Raw genomic sequence first — 21,251 nt, forward strand, 5'->3', positions numbered from 1 at the left:
GGACCCAGATCTCTCCAAGTATTCATTTATTTTCTCACACCTTACATCTCTTAGAAACTATAAAGTCTAACAAAGTAATTAAACCTAAAAAGATCTGTTCGGTTGGTCGGTTACCGAACGGTTTGGGAGGGGGATTTGAGATGGTGGAAATGCCTCGATCGGTGTGATTGTGCGGGAGGTGACCAACCGGGAAGACGAGGTCTCGATGTGGAGAGAAAAGAAGGGGGTGTCACCTGCAAAAACACTCCGATGCCCTAGTCAGTTAGTGTGCAGGCAAAAGATGGGTAGGTGATATGTGACGTATCTTGGGGGAAGGGCAGGTCCTTCCCCATTTATACCGTGTCAGAGGTGGGCCCTGCAAGGACGGGCCCACCTTCCTCGAAGCTTCCTCACAGCTGCAGTGGAAAGCTGTCAAGGACGCGTGTCCGGGTTGCGTGGCGAGTATTACGCGTCTGACCGTTCGGGTCAGGTCCTCAGTAGGTCGGGTTGACTCGCAAATTACCTAGGCCAGGCCGTAATAAGATCTAACCTTTATAGAATGAAACATTCAATTACTAAAAAAAACATTAACAATTCTTGCGATTTTTTTTCATGAATCTTGGAGTGCAATCTAAATAGAAGTTAGCTGAAGTTAGCGACACCTCTTATTGGTTATCTAACAAAATTGTATTCATATTCAAGTAAATAAAGTAAAATTTGTAACCTACCCCAATAAAAAAAAGGAGAAAACAATAATCAAGAAACAAATCTTAACACATAAAAAATCACCAAAAGAATGATGCAGTGAACAACACTATTTTTGTTACGACCTAATTTCCATGCTAGTTTAGGATGTGTGTAAGCGACTTATTTAAGGGTCACACACCCAAATCAGGATCATATTCCGCAAAATAGGATAGAATCAGACATAAATTTTTTTGAATTTTTAGTCACCAAAAGCTGTAAATTCTAAAACAAGACTTTTTGAGATATATTTTCTAACTCTAATTTTTGTATCTTTTGAACCTCGAATTGACTTGATCGTTGAAATCTTTGCAGATACGCCACGCTCATCTAATTTCAATGTGATGATTGACTGGTGACTCCTCATTTCATTCCCCTTTTATCACTGTAAATAGTTAACAATTTGTTAACTTAGTAATTCTAATTAATAGATTCAATGCAAGAGAGCAATAGACAATGTCCTTAACTAAAATATATTCCACCTTATGGTAAAGCACAAGTCACATTAAAAATTTTCACTACACGTAACTAATTTATTTACTCTATTGCACAGGGCTAATCTTCCAAACACTTAGAACAGTTGGTTTGAAACAAGAGAAAGTGTGAAGTGGGAAGTAATTCATGACATGACATAGTAGTAGTTAAGTTTGGAGTTGTTCCTGTTGCGGAGGACATTGCCAAAAACATCATAGAAAAAAGCTACTTGAATCTGAGTTGAATGGATTTGTACTGACATGAATCCTAGGCTATCGTAGTAAAACTTCATCTCCTCCGGATTCATCATCCTTTTCACATCTCCTCTCCATGCCTTGGACCCACCACCACTTGTCAAATATTGATGCATGCATTATTGTTTCCCATTTACAGCAACATTGTTATTGCCAACACAAACATTTATATTATTAGAACAAATTAGCTACTTATGTGTTCCAAGCAATGTTCGTGTCCGTTTATGCACAAATCAACATTATTTGCCTGAAGAAGTGGAAGGAGATGTTTAAGAAGTTCTTGGGTGGGTCCATGATGGCTAACACTTTTGATTGTATGATGTCCAATCACTATCTTCCAAATCCAAATCCTTTAGAAGCTTAGCAAGGTAACGCTTCCTTAACGCACCTCACCAATTATAAACATGCATGGGGCTTTGGGTGGGTGAAGTATTTTTCAACAAAAGGACTTGTGTCTACAAAGAAAAGTTGATGATGAGTATATTAAGAATTAATATTCAGCCAATCAAATTCACTGTGATGATGCAAAGACGGAGAAGTGGGATGGTCCTAAGAGAATCGAATGTAGAGATGTTGGACTATGAGAAGTTTAGAGATAGGGTAATGGAGTGCCCTATTCCGAATTCAATGTTTGACGACCTGAAACCACATTGGGGCTCGGGTATGTGGAGGTGATGGCACTACCGATACACTTGTGGTCTGAGAATGCGTTCTATAAAATTGGGAGAATTTAAAAAATATGGTTATGGTGGATGATGTCTCGAAATGGAGTATATTATTTTTGCACGCAAGAGTGCTCATTAATTGCTATCAATGGGAACTAGTGCAAGAAATATATGGATTACAGTGAAGGCAAAAAATTTGGTGTTTGAAGTCTATGTTAAGGAGTTTGAAAAAGAAATAAATGGTGCCCAATAAATTGAAGAAACTAATTATTAGGGTTAAGTACGATTTTGGTTCCTAAGATAAGGGTTGAAATTTTTTTTTGTCATTGGCCTTTTTTTGCCTATAAAATGATCTCTAAGATTTAACTTAATTTTAAAATCGTCATATTTATCAAATTTTTAATTTTTATTCTGAAAATATCCCAAACTAAAAAAAATGAGTTGAACGGGGAAGGGAAAAGGGTATCACGGGAGTGTTTGGTTTGGTGAGGGGAAGGGGGAAGAGAGAAGAGGAAAGGGGAAGGGTCATCGTTGCTGCTCCTCGTTACCGCCGCTCCTGCTATTCGTCATTCGCTGTTTCTACTCTTCCTCCTCGCCCTTGTCGTCGTCGTCGCCTCACTGTCGCCCTCGTCTCGCAGCGCCGCGCCCTCATGTTTGTCGTCGTCGAAAAAGTGGTGGTGGTGGTCGTGTGCGAAATCTGAGTTCTGAGTTTTACATCTGGGTTCTTGTTTTTCTGGGTTCTTGACGATGATGATGATTTTCTGATGTTTCTTCTTAATATTTTCATTATTCATTATTGTCATTGTTCTTCTAGTTTTTTTCTTGTTGTTGTTGTTATTATTTTGATTCTATTATCTATTGTTGTTGTTGTTGTTGTTGTTTTGCTTCTGGTTGTTGTTGGTTCATTGGTGTTTCTTCTGTTTCTGCTTCTGCTTCAACTTCTGGGTTCGCTGGAGTAAATATGCTTTGTGTGTGAAAAAAAACTTAGGAAAAATATGATTCGTTCAGTCACATTTAATGCATCCACTTTTGAGTTGAACGATACATGCCAGATTATATTTATACAATTTTGTAAGGACAATATTCTTATCAAATAACCCATATGATAATTGAATATATTTGTTACGGACCTAGCCTCTCAACCTTAGAGGCTTGACGAAGATCCGATCTTTGGGCCAATTCGTCCCCATCTTTCCAATCACCCAGGACCCTCCGGTTCACCACAAATCATTCCATCAATCATGTTTGGATACAAAATCATATTTTTCCATATAAAGATGATATCGGAATCTCGAAATGATCCATATAAGGGGAGCCTCGGATTCTCCCGATGTGACACAAAAAATCCCTAAGCCTTAACCTTGGGAGATTCTCTCTGGCTTGAGCATTAGAGTGTCTTTGCAGTTTTTACCACCTACCGCTTGCATGAAGTCCCAAAAACCGCGAGGCACGACAACTTTGCTAGGTCACGGATCCCATTATTCAAGGTTAGTTTTGAACATTGACGCCATCTATGGGGATCTTCTAATCAAAGAAGCCAATGGCTTTCAGGCTGGTGGGCAACTAGAACCCAATGGAAACCTTTGACGAGTAGAATCTCCTGGAGAATCCCACACCAACCTGATCCCGAATGCCAAGCATGGTCCAGTGATGCCAAGTCACCAGCCACGTAATAGCTCGAACTCAAACCCGGAGACTGGTTCACGCCCTTTCGGGGGGACATGCACCAATAATTCTTGAACCATCCAAGAGCTACACCACAGGTTGCAAAACTTGGAAAGAGAAGTCACAGCCAGAGATCGTTTTCAACTATCTGCTGAGGAACACTCAGGAACATAACCCTAAAAAAGACGTCTCTTCGACTCACCAAAACAGAAAAATGGAAGACGGCGAGGTAGAACTAACCCGGGTCACTCTCATAATAGTAGCTCACGTTCCCCTAACAACGAACGGCACAAGCACTGAGGCCAAGAACATGAGAGGTCCCTAACAGGAAAAAGGACGCGATAGAATGAGCCTATAGTTGTGGGCATGACCCCTTTGCCTGTAAGATCCTTTGGGTTCGCCTTTCAAAGCATTTTGACAAACCAATAGACATGAGATACAATGGAACCAAGAATACGAGGCCGTCATGGCGGGACTCACCCTAGCCAAAGAAATGGTGGTAAAGGATCTGGTGGTCAAGGCCATTCCCAAGTCGTCACATCGCAAATAAACAGCATGTATCAGACCTAAGATCCCCTGCTCCAGAAATATCTGAAGAAGGCCAAGGAGTTGTGCGCAAGTTTTGACAGTGTGGTAATCCAGCATGTTTCCCAAGAAAGAAACAGTAGGCCAGACTTACTATCGAAGTTTGCTAGCACAAAGTCCTCAGGAGAAAACCACTCCCTCATCCATGAGGCAATCAGATGCCCATCGGTGGCTTTAGTCATAGACATTCAGGAAACCCCCGACTGGACAACCCTGATCAGATGACACTTAGAAGAAGGCGAACTCCACGATAAGTTGGTGGAACAGAAATGAATAAAGAGGGAAGCAGCCAAGTACACAATAGTCCAGGGAACTTTATATCGAAAAGGAACCTCTCAACCACTTCTGATGTGACTTTGCCCTGATCAAACAGACTACGTATTGAGGGAAGCCCAGGAGGAAAAGGTTTGACCCAAAAAGTAAAAAGAACAGATTACTACTGGCCAACAATAATCCACGACTCAATGCGGCTCGTCAGGATGTGTGTCAAGAGCCAAGAGAACGACAATTTTCACAAAGTCCCTGCGGAGGAACTATCTCCCATCACGACTTCCTGACCATTTGCAGTATGGGAAGTCGACCTCATGGGCCCCTTTCCTATATCCCCTATGTAGCTCAAGTACCTCATAGTATCCACTGAATACTTCACTAAGTAGACCAAGGTCGATTTTCTGGCCACCATAACGGCAACACACTGCAGAAAATTATTTTGGAGGCAGATAATTAACTGCTTTGGCATCCCTGAAGTCGTTATCTCCGACAACGGGACCCAGTTTACTAGTGAAAAATTTCACAGCTTTCTCGAAGGGTTGGGGATTCAGCAAAGTTTCTTCTCAGACGAGCATCCCCATCCCAATGGCCAGGTCGAAGCCACCAACAAAGTGATCCTAAAAGGCATCAAGAAGAGGTTGGAATAGAGAAAGGGCGACTTTGCAGATGAACTCAGCTCAGTTCTTTGGTCGTATCACACCAGCCCATAATCAGCAATTGGAGCCTTTCTGCCTAACTTACGGCACGAAGGCAGTAATTCCCGTGAAAATCAGAGAACCCAGTCCCAGATTCCTTATCGGGACCATTGACTGAGAAGTAGAGATAGATTTGTTGGACGAAGTTCGAGAGTTAGCTCATTTAAGGGAGACAACCCTCAAACAATGGCTAGCACTCAGGTATAACCGAGTCATCAAGAACGAGTCTTCGAAAAAGGGGATTTGATGCTACAGCGAAACAATATAGGGACTCGGAAGCCTGGCGAAGGGAAGCTAGCGGCAAATTGGGAAGTCCCTACCATGTTCGTGAAGTATATAGAAAAGGAGCTTATCAGCTGGAATGACTCAATGGTTCCATCATTCCCAGAACTTGGAACGTTGTCAACCTTAAAAAATTTTACTCGTAAAAGATATTACTCGTAGATGCTGAACCTTTTATGTAACTTTGTATTTTCTTTGGTCATCTTATCAATCGGGAGGCACTCTTTCCTCACCTTTTGGACCCACAAAGACCAAGGAAAGGTTTTAAGGAGGCCCAACAAAAAATTTAAAGTTTTCCTATTTCAGTAATTAAATCCGTAAGTTTACCTACTTATATTCAGTATAATAACTCGATTAAACTTAAAAGATAGCATATGCGGTATTCCGAATTGATCAACTCGGCAACCATAACACAAAAACTTTCAGCCAAACAAAAAAAAAAGATTCCATAAATACAATTTCATTACAAGTCAGTCCCTTAGGCATAAGTTCAAAATCCATATGAAATATAAAAATGGGAGAGAGGGACAACTGAGCCCTCTTCCCAAGGTTGAGATCAACGACACGGATAGTTTTAATAGCGCCAATACGGAAACATCAAAATTAATATCACGTCCGCTTCTCTTCCTCTTCTACTCGACGCAACGCTTTAGAGGCCTCCACCTTCAGAGAGGTTTTCAAATCACAAAGACGTTGAATCTTACTGGCCCATCCGGAGCCACCTTCTCAACGTTAATATTAAGTAAGTCTAAACTTACAATGCAAGTTAATTGTTAAGATTTTGGTAGGTACTTTTTACATATCCTATTGTTGTGAGTCTTGTGACTAATAGACCACCACCACCTTCATTTTTCTAAGTATTTATTAACAAAAACTTTTATAATAATAACTATTTTTTCTTATTATAATATTGAGTATTGAACATTTTTTATTTTCAGTAAAATTATACAAAAGTCACGTTTTATTTCTTCAACTTTGTTTCTACATTCTTTTGAAAAAAATGTTATTCCTTTTACATGGGTAACACAGATTGAATATTTAGAAATTGTGTATTTTACTTAAGAGAACTTATTGGAAGAAAAAAGAAGACATAAATTCCTTCACTTGAAGAGTTTTGTTGCTTGGTTAAGAGTGCATCCTAACATAAATTGGAAAGTGGACTAAATGTACATTTTTGGCTATATAAAGGGTTGAATCTTTATTTGAAATGGAAAAACTTTCATTTTGGTATTGTCTGAAATATTTTGTTAGTTTTTTTTTCTACAATTAATTCAAAAATTATTTTTTATACTAATAAAAAATTTTAAAATTTATAATGATCACATTATAAAAATATAAATAACATACAGATTATTATTTTAATAAAATACCTTAGATATCTCACCTAATAATATTCCAACACTAAATTCAAAGAGTTGAAAAGAAAGGAATAGACAGTAAGAGGAATAGGCAGTAAGAGTTCGCATGACATTGTTATTTAAAATCTTTTAGTGTATTTGAATTAAATTTGGTAGTAGGTAGTGAGAATTCGCATGACATTGGTGTTTTGATTTGTATTCTTTTTCTATGGAACCATGTGGATTGCATATTGAGAAAATCCAACCAGTAAAAATTATATGAAAGTTTCTACTTATTTTTATTATAGATATGGTTCTGTGTCATGATTTGACATAAAAAAGAGATTTAATATATAGTAAATTTAAACAACCAATAAAAATATTAACATCTCTTATACTATCTAAAAAAAGTATTAAGAATAATAAATATTTTTTCAAAAATTAGTAATTTTTTGGTTCACCAAGAATCAAATTCTTAATTTTTCGAATCTAAAGTTCTAATACTATGTTATAATACCACTCATTTCAAAAGTTCAACTGATAGAAAAAGATAACACTAATAGTTATATCTCTAATACTCCCTAAACCTCCATTATACACATTGTACAAATATTCTATTGGCTCCTCATACTATCCCTTTATATATATATCATGATATCATTACTTATATATGTATAAGTAGTTAAAGTTATTAGTTGATAAAATTTATTTTTTTACTAATTAAATGTAAATGATAATAACATACTTGAATGTAAATGATAATAGTATAGTAATATAAATAAAATTTGACGCTCATATTACATACGATGTCAGCAAAAATAAATAAAAAGGAAAAAAATTAAATAAACAACATGGTATAAAAAATATTATTTTTGGTGACAAAATTTGATCCACATATAATATACCTATTTAGATTTGCATATATAATAATATATCAATAACTTAATGAATCAGTTTAATTTGGAACAAGAATAAAGACAATAAAATCTAACATAAAATATCAACCGTGAATACTAAAATGTGTGTTTTCTTTAAAATTCCTACTCAAATCTAATAGTAAAGAGAATAAAATTAAAGAAATAAAAAATAAGAAAACAGTTTAGGGCATTGAAAGAAAATAAATGGATATTAGTAATATTATTCTATAAATATTACTTAAAAGTATCTTAAAAATACTTATTAAACAATTTAAAATTTTATTTTTAAAATATTTGTAAATGTCAAAATTTTATCTTTTTCATCATTTTTAAAATTTAATCATTGATGAATCCTAAATATAAAAATAATTTTACATATATATCCAATTATATATTGTTAAGATAATAAAAATTATTTATTTATATTTACTGTGTAGATAATTATAAAAAAACAAAAAATAAGCTAATTTATCTTTCTATTTTTTTACTATTTATAGGAAAATAAAAAAATTTTTAAATTTAGATTTATATTTTAACCTAACACTTTTAAAAAATAACTAACATGTATTTATGATATTTAAATATAATTTATCTTTTGTAAATAACTAATATGTATTTTGTTTTATATTTATTTTTTTATCAAAATAATATTATAACCATTAATTTTTGAACAATTTATTTTTCAATAAGATAGATATATTTATTGTGTACTTAATTTAGTATTTTAAAAGTCTTTAATTTTTTGTGATTTTATTTTTAAAAAAATAATAGAAAAATAGTTGAAAGTGTCTATTAAGCCGGCAAAGGATTCGATGGTCCCAAAACGTTTGGACTATTAAATGGTCCTATAATAAAACATATTTTTTAAGTTTTTTAATAACTGATAAATAGTCCTTATCTAATTTTAATTACAAATTAATCTCATATATTTTATTTAATCATAAAAACTATTTTTTATTTTATAAATTATTATTTTATCATTAATCTATTATGTTTATTAACAATTAAAAACAAAAACAAAAACAAAAACGAATTAGATCTTTCCATTGATCATAATAAACTTTATCGCAAGGCAGCATGATTTTCACAAAAATCAATCGATTGGTCATATTACCAATCGATGACTAAAAGGTGGATTTTTAATAATTCAATCGATTGCTTATACTACCCAATTGATTGAATGCTTCAAAATAATCTGAGGTCCACAATTCAATCAATTGTGTTACCCAATCGATTGAAATCATCAAAACAATATGAATTTGCATATCTAGAACTTGATATTAATGGAATAGCCAACACTAGTTCATTCTTCTTCGCTTTTCCTCTACCTTTTTCCCTTTCATTCTTATTAATTATGGACCCCCACACAGAAACATTCCTATATTTATTTATTTCACACTACTTGTTTCGTGAATGGTTACCCTGTCTTTCTTATTATTCTTCAACTTTCTTATTACTCAAGTTCTCAACTTTCTTTTCAGATTGCAGTTCCATGATTTTGACTTTTCTGTTTTCCTCTAAATACTGTTTTTGTGGCTTGTTTGCAATTATGGAATGGGAATAAATATCCGATCCTGAGACTAATTAGTTTTTGAATCTATTTAGTACGAGAACCAGTATGGTTGGATTGCACAAGGTAGAAATGAATCAATGATGTCTTTAACGAGCAGAGATGATTTTATCATATCATTGTGCTTGAGTTTCTTATAACTTTTTAGTTTCATTACCCCTCTCCGGCCCAGGTGCTGCGAAGTGAAGCTATTAAGATGTTATGATACCACTCTTCAAGTATTGGAGGACCTGCATTTGTTGTTGTATAAAGTATTCAACAGAAGCCACTAATCCAAGTGACCAGCAGTCCAGCAGTAACTGCTGCAACCTGTTTGTTATGTTCATTCTCGAGAAAGTTGTACTATATCCATAAATTCTTTGTAAATCACCCGAGACAGTGACCAATTCTTTCAATATTCGACTTATTTTGATAATCACCAATTCACCATCACATTCGTAAAAATTCACTTGCTAATTCGCTTGTCCAGGTTTAAGTAAGGTTTGTAAAATTTCTTACTAGAGTTTAAAATTTATATCGATTGAATTACTGTGCAATCCAAAAGTTATGACAAAAGCGATAGAAGAACTCAAGCTAGCCATTGGCAGAGGATGTATTAGGGTGTTGATCAATGCCTTCGATTGGAAACTCGAAGATAGCATGCATAATATAAATTGGTCATGATTACAAGTATTGTTAAACGATAAGGCACAAACACAATACGTCATATCATAGATTCATAGTTATACATAGAAACATACTAGTAATTAGGAATCTTGTTCCCGGCTTGCAACCTCCAAACCGTTACCATCTGGATCGAAAAAGAAAACTTGCTTGATCTTGCCATTTGGTAGGGATTTCTGAAACACATTTTAGTCATCGTTCAATCGATTGGGTAATATGATCAATCGATTGATTTTTGTGAAAATCATGCTGCCTTGCAATTTTCAATCGATTGAGTGATGGAAAACCTGAAATTCAATCGATTGTTTTGATAATCCAATCGATTGATTTTACCGTCCTGGACGAACGTCACGGATCAAATATAATCTTTTAATTGATCAGAATAGCCAAAAAGTTTATTACGATCAATGGAAGATCTAATTCGTTATTGTTAATAAACATAATAGATTAATGATAAAATAATAATTTATAAAATAAAAAATAATTTTTATGATTAAATAAAATATATGGGATTAATTTATAATTAAATTAGATAAAGACTATTTACTAATTATTAAAAAACTTAAAAAAACATGTTTTGTTATGGGACCATTTAATGGTCCAAACGTTTTGAGAACATCGAATCCGGTGCCTACTAAGCCGTAAGTTGGCAAGGGATTCGATGGTCTCAGAATGTTTGGACCACTTAATGGTCCCATAACAAAACATGTTTTTTAAATTTTTTTTAACAACTGCTAAATAGTCCTTTTCTAATTTTAATTACAAATTAACTCCATATATTTTATTTAATTATAAAAATTATTTTTTAATTTATAAATTATTATTTTATCATTCATCTATTATGTTTATTAACAAACAAAAACAAAAACAATAACGAATTAGATCTTCCATTGATCGTAATAAAATTTTTGGCCATTCCGATCGATTAAAGTTTATATTTGATCCGTGACGTTCGTCCAAGGCTGTGAAATCGTGTTTCTTTCTGAATCAATCGATTGGATTAGCAAAAAGTTGATTGAATTTTAGGTTTTTCATAACTCAATCGATTGGACTACATGTTGTTATCACAAAACAATTGATTGAAAATTGCAAGGCAGCATGGTTTTCGCAAAAATCAATCCATTGGTCATATTACCCAATCGATTGAACGATGACTAAAATGTGGGCTTTTAATAATTCAATCGCTTATACACTCAATCGATTGAATGCTCGAAAACAACCTGAGGTCTCACAATTCAATCGATTGGTTGTGTTACCCAATCGATTGAATTGTGTACTACGCCGTTTTAAATTTTTTTATCGTTAAAAAAATAATTATCTCATTATTCATCTATCTCATCTTTAAAATTCTATCTTCAATTTTTAAGGCTTTATTTTGATTTAGATACTCTAATCTTATCTTTTCCTTAATATTAACATTATAAATTGATGAATAATCTATCACCAATTATTCAATCCCACCATTGGAATCGTGTATCAATCTCTTTGATTATAAAAAATTTCATTGTTCTTCTTTCCGATATCCATCTACTTAATTTCCATTTTTCTTCATTTTTTATCTGTCTATTTAATATCCAATATTTGTTTATCATTAATTGATCTTCACGGTATCAGCAAAGGTCCAATCAATTTTTTTTATTGTAGTGTTCAGAAAACAATTCATCGTTTTAATTACTAATTTTTTTTATTTTTTAAACACAAATCTTATATATAAGTATAGTTTCTTAAAATTTTGGGGATCCGGGCCAGTACTCGCTCCCTTTGGGTCCGTCTCTGATTGATAGTTAATTAATATTAAAAAATATTAAAATTTATTTACTTTTTAGTATTTCTCAATTGTGTGAATTAATAAAAGATAAAAAAATACTTTTTCATTACACAATCAATTTCACGAATAAAGTATCGAAACGAAAAATTACAAAATTAGATATTCTATTCACTGACCTGGATTTTGTAATCAAAATGATAAATTGTTTTCTGAACACTATAATGAAAAAATTGATTGGACCTTTGCTGATATTGTGAAGATCAATTAATGATGAACAAATATTGGATATTAAATAGACGGATAAAAAATGAAAAAAAAAATTGGAAATTAAGTAGATGGATATCCGAAAAAAAACAATGAAATTTTTTATAATCAAAGAGATTGATACACGATTCCAATGGTGGGATTGAATAATTGGTGATAGATTATTCATCAATTTATAATGTTAATATTAAGGAAAAGATAAGATTAGAGTATCTAAATCAAAATAAAACCTTAAAAATTAAAGATAGAATTTTAAAGATAAGATAAATAAATAATAAGATAATAATTTTTCTAACGATAAGAAAATTTAAAACGGCGTAGTTATTCAATCGATTGGGTAGCACAACCAATCGATTGAATTTGGCAAATCCATATTGTTTTGATGAATTCAATCGATTGGGTAACACAACCAATCGATTGAATTGTGAGACCTCAGGTTGTTTTCAAGCATTCAATCGATTGGGTGTATAAGCAATCGATTGAATTATTAAAAGCCCACATTTTAGTCATCGTTCAATCGATTGGGTAATATGACCAATCGATTGATTTTTGCGAAAACCAGGCTGCTTTGCAATTTTCAATCGATTGTTTTGTGATAACAACCTGTAGTCCAATCGATTGAGTTATGGGAAATTGAAATTCAATCGATTGTTTTGCTAATCCAAACGATTAATTCGGAAAGAAACACAAAAATTTTATTACGATCAATGGAAGATCTAATTCGTTATTGTTTTTGTTTTTTATTGTTAATAAACATAATAGATGAATGATAAAATAATAATTTATAAATTAAAAATAGTTTTTATAATTGAATAAAATATATGGGGTTAATTTGTAATTAAAATTAGAAAAGGACTATTTAGCAGTTATTAAAAAAACTTAAAAAATATGTTTTGTTATGGGACCATTAAGTAATCCAAACGTGTTGGAACCATCGAATCCAATACCCTGTAAGTTATATAAAAAAAACGATGGAAAAGAAATGGTATTCAGATTTCTCTTCTATAAATATTCTTTATTATATAATTTATAAAACAATAATATTTTTAAAATTCAAATATAAGATTTCTTAATTTAAGTATAAAATATTTATCATTTTTAATTATTTTCAGATAATAATATATTAATAGGCACTTTCATTATATACATTTAATACGTAATTTATTTTTGGCTTGGGCAAGTTTTTTTATTGTTTTGGGTTAAGCTCAAAAATCCTACCCGAACCCATAATTAAATTCTCCTAAATCCAAACTTCAATATGATCTTTTCCCTCTCAAGGCGTTGAATTGTAAGATCAAGAGATAAGCTTCCATGGCCTTCACACTAAGATCATGATTAATTTCATTTTTCGATTGATCCTCAAGTCTGGAATCAAGGCGTGATCTGATTCATGAAGTCCACATCAGGTCTCTCTGTTGGCATCATTTCGGCAAGAAGCTCCGCTCCAGAGGTTGAGTCACTTCCTGAACTCACAGTGTTTCAGGTTCTTCTCCTATATCCTCTATCTGTAATCTCGTTGTCTTACCTCTACTAACCCCATCTTTTATGAATTATCAAGACATTCCGAATTTTTTTCTTAATATTTTCGCAATTTCTTGTGTAGGATATATGCACCATGACGCCTGCAATCTGTTCAAGTTTGTTAGCTGAGCAATTGTATAAGACAAACGATTTTCATTCTTAGGAATCCAGGTAAACCCACTATCTAGCAATCAGTTTCTTAGAATTTGAATATCTTGCAGAATTGCTTCAATTTCTCCTATTGAACCTTGAGATTTTATTGCCTGAATTAATTATTAGTTGTCTGATTCAATAAGTGTTCTTCCCATTCCCAAATTTTCTACTATTATAATTGTATTTGCCTCAGCTGCTAAATTAGAGTGAGCTTTAATTCTTCCGGAGAATTCCAACTCTAATTTCCCTTTATCATTCCTGAATACTACAACAATTGCCTCATCTCCAATTTTCTTGTCAAAGGCAGCATCAACATTAGCTTTAAGCCAATTTGCAGGAGGAGGTCTCTATTTTACTTGTTGAGTGCTTCTTTTTTTTTAACTCTTTGGTTACTGTCTTCTCCTGATTTTTTGCTTCTCTGTGAATTCTCTCCATTAATTCAGCTCTTATGATAGTACTTTTAGAATTTATTTGTTGTTCTTAGAATACTACCTTATTTCTCGCTTTCCATATTTCCCAAGATAGAAATCCAATTCTGCTGATTCTGTCTTCGTGGTCATCCCCTCCACTCTTTTTTATTTTCAAAATGTTGTCTATCAACCAATTACCAAATAATGTTACTGTGTATTTGGTAGGTATGCAATGACATTGTGCACCAAACCAAGTTTTCCTGGTCCATTCACAAAGCAACATCGCATGCTCCACCGTTTCTTCCTCCTTTTGACAAATTGAACATATTGAGTTGTCCTGCAGCCTTCTTTTGTATAAATTAGAGTTTACTGGAATAATGTTTTGAGCTATCTTCCACAAAAATATCCTGATTTTCGACGGAACATTCATATTCCAAATTTTCTTCCAGAGTTTTCAGTTATCAATGCTTGTAGATGGATTCTCGCTCAAACCTTCCCATGTCTCCAATTTTGGCGCTTGATACCCTGTTTTTATGCTATAATTGCCACGTGTCACTCCCTAATTGCAATTGAAATCAAATCTTTCTCTCCAAAATTAAGGAATTCTCCCCTCCTCCATCTTCCTTTCTCTATCTCTCTCGTTCCTTCAACCACTCTATCTATTTTATATATCATTATTAATATTAATATCAATGACTAATTACTAATTTGACAATCAAAATATACAACATGACATTCTTTAATTGCATTAAAATTAAAATTAAAATATTAAAATTAAAATTGAAATATACCTATAGTATGTATCATATATTACTATCTAATTTAATAATCAAATGTGTCACGTGACACTCTCTTATTAAAATTGAGCGAAAATATTTTTTTTCAAAATTAATAAACTCTCTTCCTAAATTCTCTTATCTACCTCTCTCCATTTTTCTATTTCTCTCTACCATTTTTACTATATATAATTTATATTTTATATTAGTAATTTGACAAATCAAAATATGTCATCGGATATTTTTTTTACTATAACTAAAATAAAAATTTTTCTTCCAAAGTTAACAAACTCTCACTCTCATTTTTCATCTTTATCTTTCTCTCTCTTTTCTCTCATTCTCTATTTTTTCTACCTTTCTGTTCCACAGAAAACAAAATAATATAATTCAAATAAAAAATATTATTATTATATACATATTTTTTTTAGTCTTTTATTTAATTTTAAATTTTCACTGCTTATTTTTTTAATCTATATTTTTATTTTTTTTCTTTCAAATATTTATTACATATAATTTGGAGAGAATACTAATATTATAAGGGTAAAGTACTAAATTGGTCTCTTACGTTTTGGTGACATTCTGTTTTGGTCCTTAAGATTTAAAGTGTTCTATTTGAATTCCAAAAAGTTTCATTTAGCTTTAATTTAGTCCCACCGTGAGGTCAAAGTTAAATAATTAACGAAATGTCTTACATGACAGCAGTACAAGAATAAGGTCGATAATCTGGAAAACAAGTATAAGTTCCAAAGGCACAAAATCAACTATGAATGCATCAATACATTTATTTATCATTCTCCTTAGTTCTATAGAAAATATTTCATTTAAATTATAATAAAAATAATAAATAAATGTATTAATGCATCCACAGTTGATTTTGTGCCTCTGAAACTTGTACTTGTTCTCCAGATTATCGATTTTGTTCTTATACTACTGTCATTAGGACATTCTGTTAATTATTTAACTTTAATCTCACGGTGGGACTACATTGAAACTAAATAAAACTTTTTTTTTTATTCAAATAGGACACTTTAAACCTTAAAGACCAAAACAGGATTACGCCTAAATATGATGGACCAATTTAGTACTTTACCGAATGTTATAATTAAAAGTTAGAATTAAGATTCAATTGTTTTAAAAAAGTTAGTTTTGAGTTAATTTTATAACTATCCGTATAATTTTTTATACTAATATCTAATTATATTTATATATAGAGAGAGAGAAAATATATTATATTTAAATAATAAGTATAAAAATTAATGATTTCTATTTGTGCAATAGACTTAACACCTAATTAAATATAAAAGTATACACGTTAACTTGTTTTAAATTTTAGATAACGAATGTTAAAATTAATTATTAATAAAAAATGAGACTTTTTCATATAAAAATAATAACTAAAAATTTTATTATTTGATTTTTTATCTATAGATATATTGGTTTTTTTAGTCAGAGACTTTTGTCAGCCTATGATTTTTTTTGTAAAAATAATTTGATTTTATAAATCTTTTGTATCATACATAATCTATATTGTCAGAACAAAATGAACCATAATTTTAAAAAAAATATATTCCGTAATGTTATTACAGGTAAAAATACTAGTAATCTATATAATACTTGATAAATATTTTTGGAGTCCCCCAATCTTTTTGTTTTGCCTTGGGCGAGTTAAATTAAACAAGCCCATTGTAGCAACAATAATGCATCGGGACAAATCAATTTAAATTAATTTAGTGGTTATCTTACTAGTCCAACCAAAAAATGGATTAATCCACGATTTATTGAGCTAGTGAATACGTGAAAAACCAAAAAAATATTGCAATACAACAGAACCAATCAAATAATTAGCTCACTCATTTATTTAAGCCAATATCAAGTGTTCGAATCAACCCTTACATGATACATTCCTAAATGGAACTCAAGATTTGGACTGATAGCAGCTCCCAAACAGTTGAATTGGATACTTGATGAACACCAAGGTAATGCCTCAAATCTTATTGCCATTTTTCCTTGATTGACATTTTTCTCTATTTTGCTTATACAAATTCATTCAATTTTACAGTATATCATATTTTATTAGTTCAGCACATGCAATTTTTACCATCATTGCAATTCGTTGATATAATCTAGCTAAATAGGGAGTACTCATTATATTATATAATATGATATCCCACATGCAGATTGAGAACAATTACCCATAAAGTGTTCAAAGGCAGAGACATTTTACATCTACAACATCAGCGAGTATATACCGTTTCGAAAGAGAAAACAAATCCTCTAAGCCTAAACCAACCAAGATCACAACAAGCATAACGAAGCTGTCCTTAATCTTTTCCAGAGTTCATATGCAGGATATGTTCTAAGCACAAGGTGACAGGAAAAGAAAGAGAGCACTCCACAAACGTTTTGTGAATCCCTTCTAGAATCAGATGATACATTCTGCAATGAAAAACAAATGCGTAGAAGGAGAACATAAGTCAGGACTTAACAGGCCAAGATATATGAGACTCGAAGAAATTTAATAGAAGAGGCTGAAACATGAAGTAAAGAGAGTAATGACAATGGTTATGTCAGATATCTAATAAGTACTTGAATGAGCAAGAGGAATACTTTGTACAAGCGCATTGCCGGTGCAAGTGCAAACAGAACCATGAAGAGCAGACGATGATAAGTTGATAACTTAAAACACTATATTTCTTTTAACATCTAGAGACACAGCAGGAACAACAAAAGAAAGAATTAAAAATGTTGAAGTGCACACCTCATGAGACAGGATCAAGCAATGACTTGGCTCCAGCTAATCCTCTGTTCCAAACCAACTAACAATTAGGAGGCCAAATTTCAATTTTACAACCAGTGTACGTATACAAACAAAGGAAATATCAACAATCAATATATGGCACATTCACTAATAATAGAGGTTTCACATAACATAGTTCAATGAATCAACACTCATCCAAGCAATGCCTCAGTTTAATATAAGAATGCCAAGTGTTCACCAATGATCAGTAGTTGAATGAATAGAAACAAGAGCATATTGAGCCATTGCGTACATTTACTGTTTACATTCATTAAGAAAATGATAAAATCCTTTGGAAATACTTTCTAAGTGGCACCTTATGTGAATCAACATTGCAGCAACAAATCTAGCTAGTCAAGTATGTATATATAAATGGAGACTATGAAGCTAAATAAACATCAATGACCAGCTAAACAAAACATGTATACTTATTCGCAACTTAATATCTGATTTCAGAATTCAGAAACTGTGAAGTACAATAGAGGTTCAAGAAGAACCACAGCATTATACAGCATAATGGTCCTCATCAATAATAGTTGATGCCTGGCCAGCTGGCTCTAATGTTTACAATTATCACAAACCATGTGGAATGCAAATATGCAATATCAAGGCAACTTTGTCCCTAGGTCATAAGCCCATAACATCTAAATTAATATTTACATAAAACCATGTCTTATCTAATTTGGGATTAGCCAAAGTCTGTGTATGCACAACGCAGCACCACACTACATATTTGAAATTTGCAGCGGCAAGCATAGTAGATATGCTTTGGGGATCAAATACAATGACTAGTTTCTTCACATGCTGTAGAAAAAGATGCACAAATAGGGGCAGATTTAAAATCAACAACTCACAGATCTAACATTCAAAACCTTGGTTTTGATTCACCGTTGATATATATTAGTCATAAATAACATGATTGAGAGCAATGTAACACTGATTATTACATCATCTATCAATTAGGGGTTTGCTATCAAGCGCCCTAGAGACACTTATTAAGCTTTCCAATATGACAAATTCTTAGGGTTCTGAATGCATTGAATGCCTTCGGAGTTTCAGAAGTTTATTTCTTTCATAAAAACTTACCAATTTTGAAACCTTATCAAACTATCCTTAGAGCACTCATTAGAAAACTTATAACTAATCACAAAATCAACAATACTAATCTGTAGAATAATAGCAACCCTGCCTCAGAGCATTCCACTACTAAATTACCAGGATCAAAACCAAAAGCTAAATATAACACAGCATTAATCTCATGATTTACTGCTATCGAACCAACTATGTGTCCATATCCCAATCACAATCCATAACATCAGCGAAGAACAATATGTTTGATAGAGAAAAGGAAACATTTAAATCCTCAAGCACGGGCAATTATTTCTGCAATTCACAAAATCAACAACAAAAGTTGCTTCTTACTATAACTGCAATAAATTCCGTAACCAAATCCAAGAACAAAAGCACCCACAACTTAGTTTGGTTCATAGTTTAGGGCTGCAAACAAATAAACAATAACTGAATAACATGCTCTAAGCGGAAAGCAACTTCTTAGTTATGAGCTTATGATCAAACCATGACTTTGCAGATCATGTTGAAACTCAATATACACACTTCAAATCATTAGCATAAACTAAATAACAGGTTCAATCAGAAAAATCAATCAATTGCACAATTCACAAAAGCAAAATCAAAATAAAAATCAACAAGTCGTTGGGGAAAAAAATGAAACAAACGAACAAATTCAACACCTTTTTTATGTTCATGCGGAACCGGCTTGATCACCGCCTCGCCTTCCTTAACCACCGCGACTGCAGCAGGAGCACCGCCTCCAGCAGCAGCGCTACCAGCAACCTCAGCGTCCTTATCATCGGGATACCGTACAACCACAACGGGACAGACGCAGTGATGAACACAATAATCACTGACGCTGCCGAGCTTCCCGTCGCTGCCGCGTCTGACGGCGCCAAATCCCCTGCTTCCCATGATGACGGCGCTGAGCCCTAACCGCTCAACCTCGAGACACAGCCTCTCCTTCATGTCATGATCCTTCACAATGTGTATCTTGTAAGGAATCTGCGCCTCTCTAAGCGGTCGAGCCAGATCCGCCGCCTTCGACGCCGTGAACGCGTCGAAGTCGTCCTCCAGCTTCCGACGATTGTCTCCGCCGCCATGGTTAGCGGCAGCGACGGCCTCCTCCTCGGAGACGGGATCAGTGTTGATTGAGAGGTCGATGGAGCCCCAATCGGCGCCGAATAGGACGTTGGTAGGGCTGACGTGGAGGAGCACGACCGCGTCTCCAGGGCGGATGTAGTGGTGGACCGCCCAGCGAACGGCGTGGGCGCTCTCATCGGAGAGGTCGACTGCTACGCCGATCTTGCGGCGGGCGCCAGCAGTGGGCGTCGGGGTGGATGCGGCGACTGCGGCGGAAGGGTGGTGGATTTTGATTTCGGGGAGCTGAGGGTCAATATCGACATTTTGGTTGTGCTGCATTTTCTTTTTTTAATTTTTTTTCTTGAAAGTGTGGTAATGTTGTTTTTGAAGACGACTTTGGACTTTGGAGTAGTTTTGCTTAGTTCTTGCATTGAGAATATATGATATTAGGAGGAAATAGATCCTCTCCATTTTTTTTTGTCACTGGAGAGAATAAAGTGTAATCTCCCACTTTTAATTTTATGAGTGGAACCAACAATAAATGAGAGAGAGAATGTATTGAATGGTGAGATCTTCCACTGGATACCATCTAGTTTTTTTTTCACTGGAGAGGATCCACTCCCATATTATGATCTGAAGCATATCCATCTGTTGTCTGTGTATCTAATGACGGGGATTAATTGTGCCTTGGCATTTCCTCTATAGTCATGATTTCCCAAAACTATACAAGGAAAAAGAATGGTTAGTTACGTATTTTTTATTTAATTCTAATTTGAAAAGTTTGTTCATTAATTGTTAGATTTTGGGGAATGATTCTTGAAAGGCTGGATCATGCACTCCACTTAATCCATTGTCGCATAAGTTATCCCGTTGAGATCACAAAATAAATATCTAATTCCGGGTTAATACTCAAAATTGTATCCGAAAGACTACGCATTCTTTATTTTCATTTTTGAATTATTTTTTTAATAAAATTAGTCCTTAATAAATATTTTTAAATTATGTTTGTCCTTCTGTTAATTTCGTAACGCTGTTATTAAAAATCTGCTAACCTGAAACGTGAGTTGGTAATACGAGTAACACCTAGTATGGTGTATATATTGCTGACGAGATATGTTTTGGGTTATGCATCAATTTAGTCCTTAAGTCTCAAATAAATAAACTCTAATTCCCATATTCCCATTAACATGAATGCCTTGCTTGAGTGTTGTCACAGATCCAGCAACTGTTGAGGGAGAAGGAAGTCAATTTCCGCGCCATGATGGGGAGTGGAAGTGGAGGTCCCGGTGGTGGGTTGTTGTCGCACTC

General features: G+C 33.5%; 1 protein-coding gene and 1 pseudogene across 2 annotated transcripts; both read right to left on the bottom strand.

Annotated features, from left to right (window-relative positions):
• Positions 1–1,342: 1,342 nt before the first annotated feature.
• Positions 1,343–20,880, bottom strand: LOC130945967 (purple acid phosphatase 3-like; annotated as a pseudogene).
• On the bottom strand, positions 17,117–20,348 carry LOC130943876 (universal stress protein PHOS34-like). 2 transcript variants are annotated; one of them, XM_057871949.1, is made up of 3 exons: positions 19,541–20,348; positions 17,751–17,794; positions 17,117–17,428 (listed from the first exon to the last, which is right to left on the bottom strand). In XM_057871949.1, the coding sequence occupies exons 1-2, from the start codon at positions 20,280–20,282 to the stop codon at positions 17,787–17,789; spliced, it is 750 nt and encodes a 249-aa protein (XP_057727932.1). In that variant the 5' UTR covers positions 20,283–20,348; the 3' UTR covers positions 17,117–17,428; positions 17,751–17,786. The 2 variants fall into 2 exon arrangements, with proteins under 2 accessions (XP_057727932.1, XP_057727931.1); XM_057871948.1 differs by having other exon boundaries at positions 17,751–17,808.
• Positions 20,881–21,251: the final 371 nt, after the last annotated feature.

Source organism: Arachis stenosperma, chromosome 8 (assembly GCF_014773155.1).
Source record: "Arachis stenosperma cultivar V10309 chromosome 8, arast.V10309.gnm1.PFL2, whole genome shotgun sequence".
Classification (NCBI taxonomy): domain Eukaryota; kingdom Viridiplantae; phylum Streptophyta; class Magnoliopsida; order Fabales; family Fabaceae; genus Arachis; species Arachis stenosperma.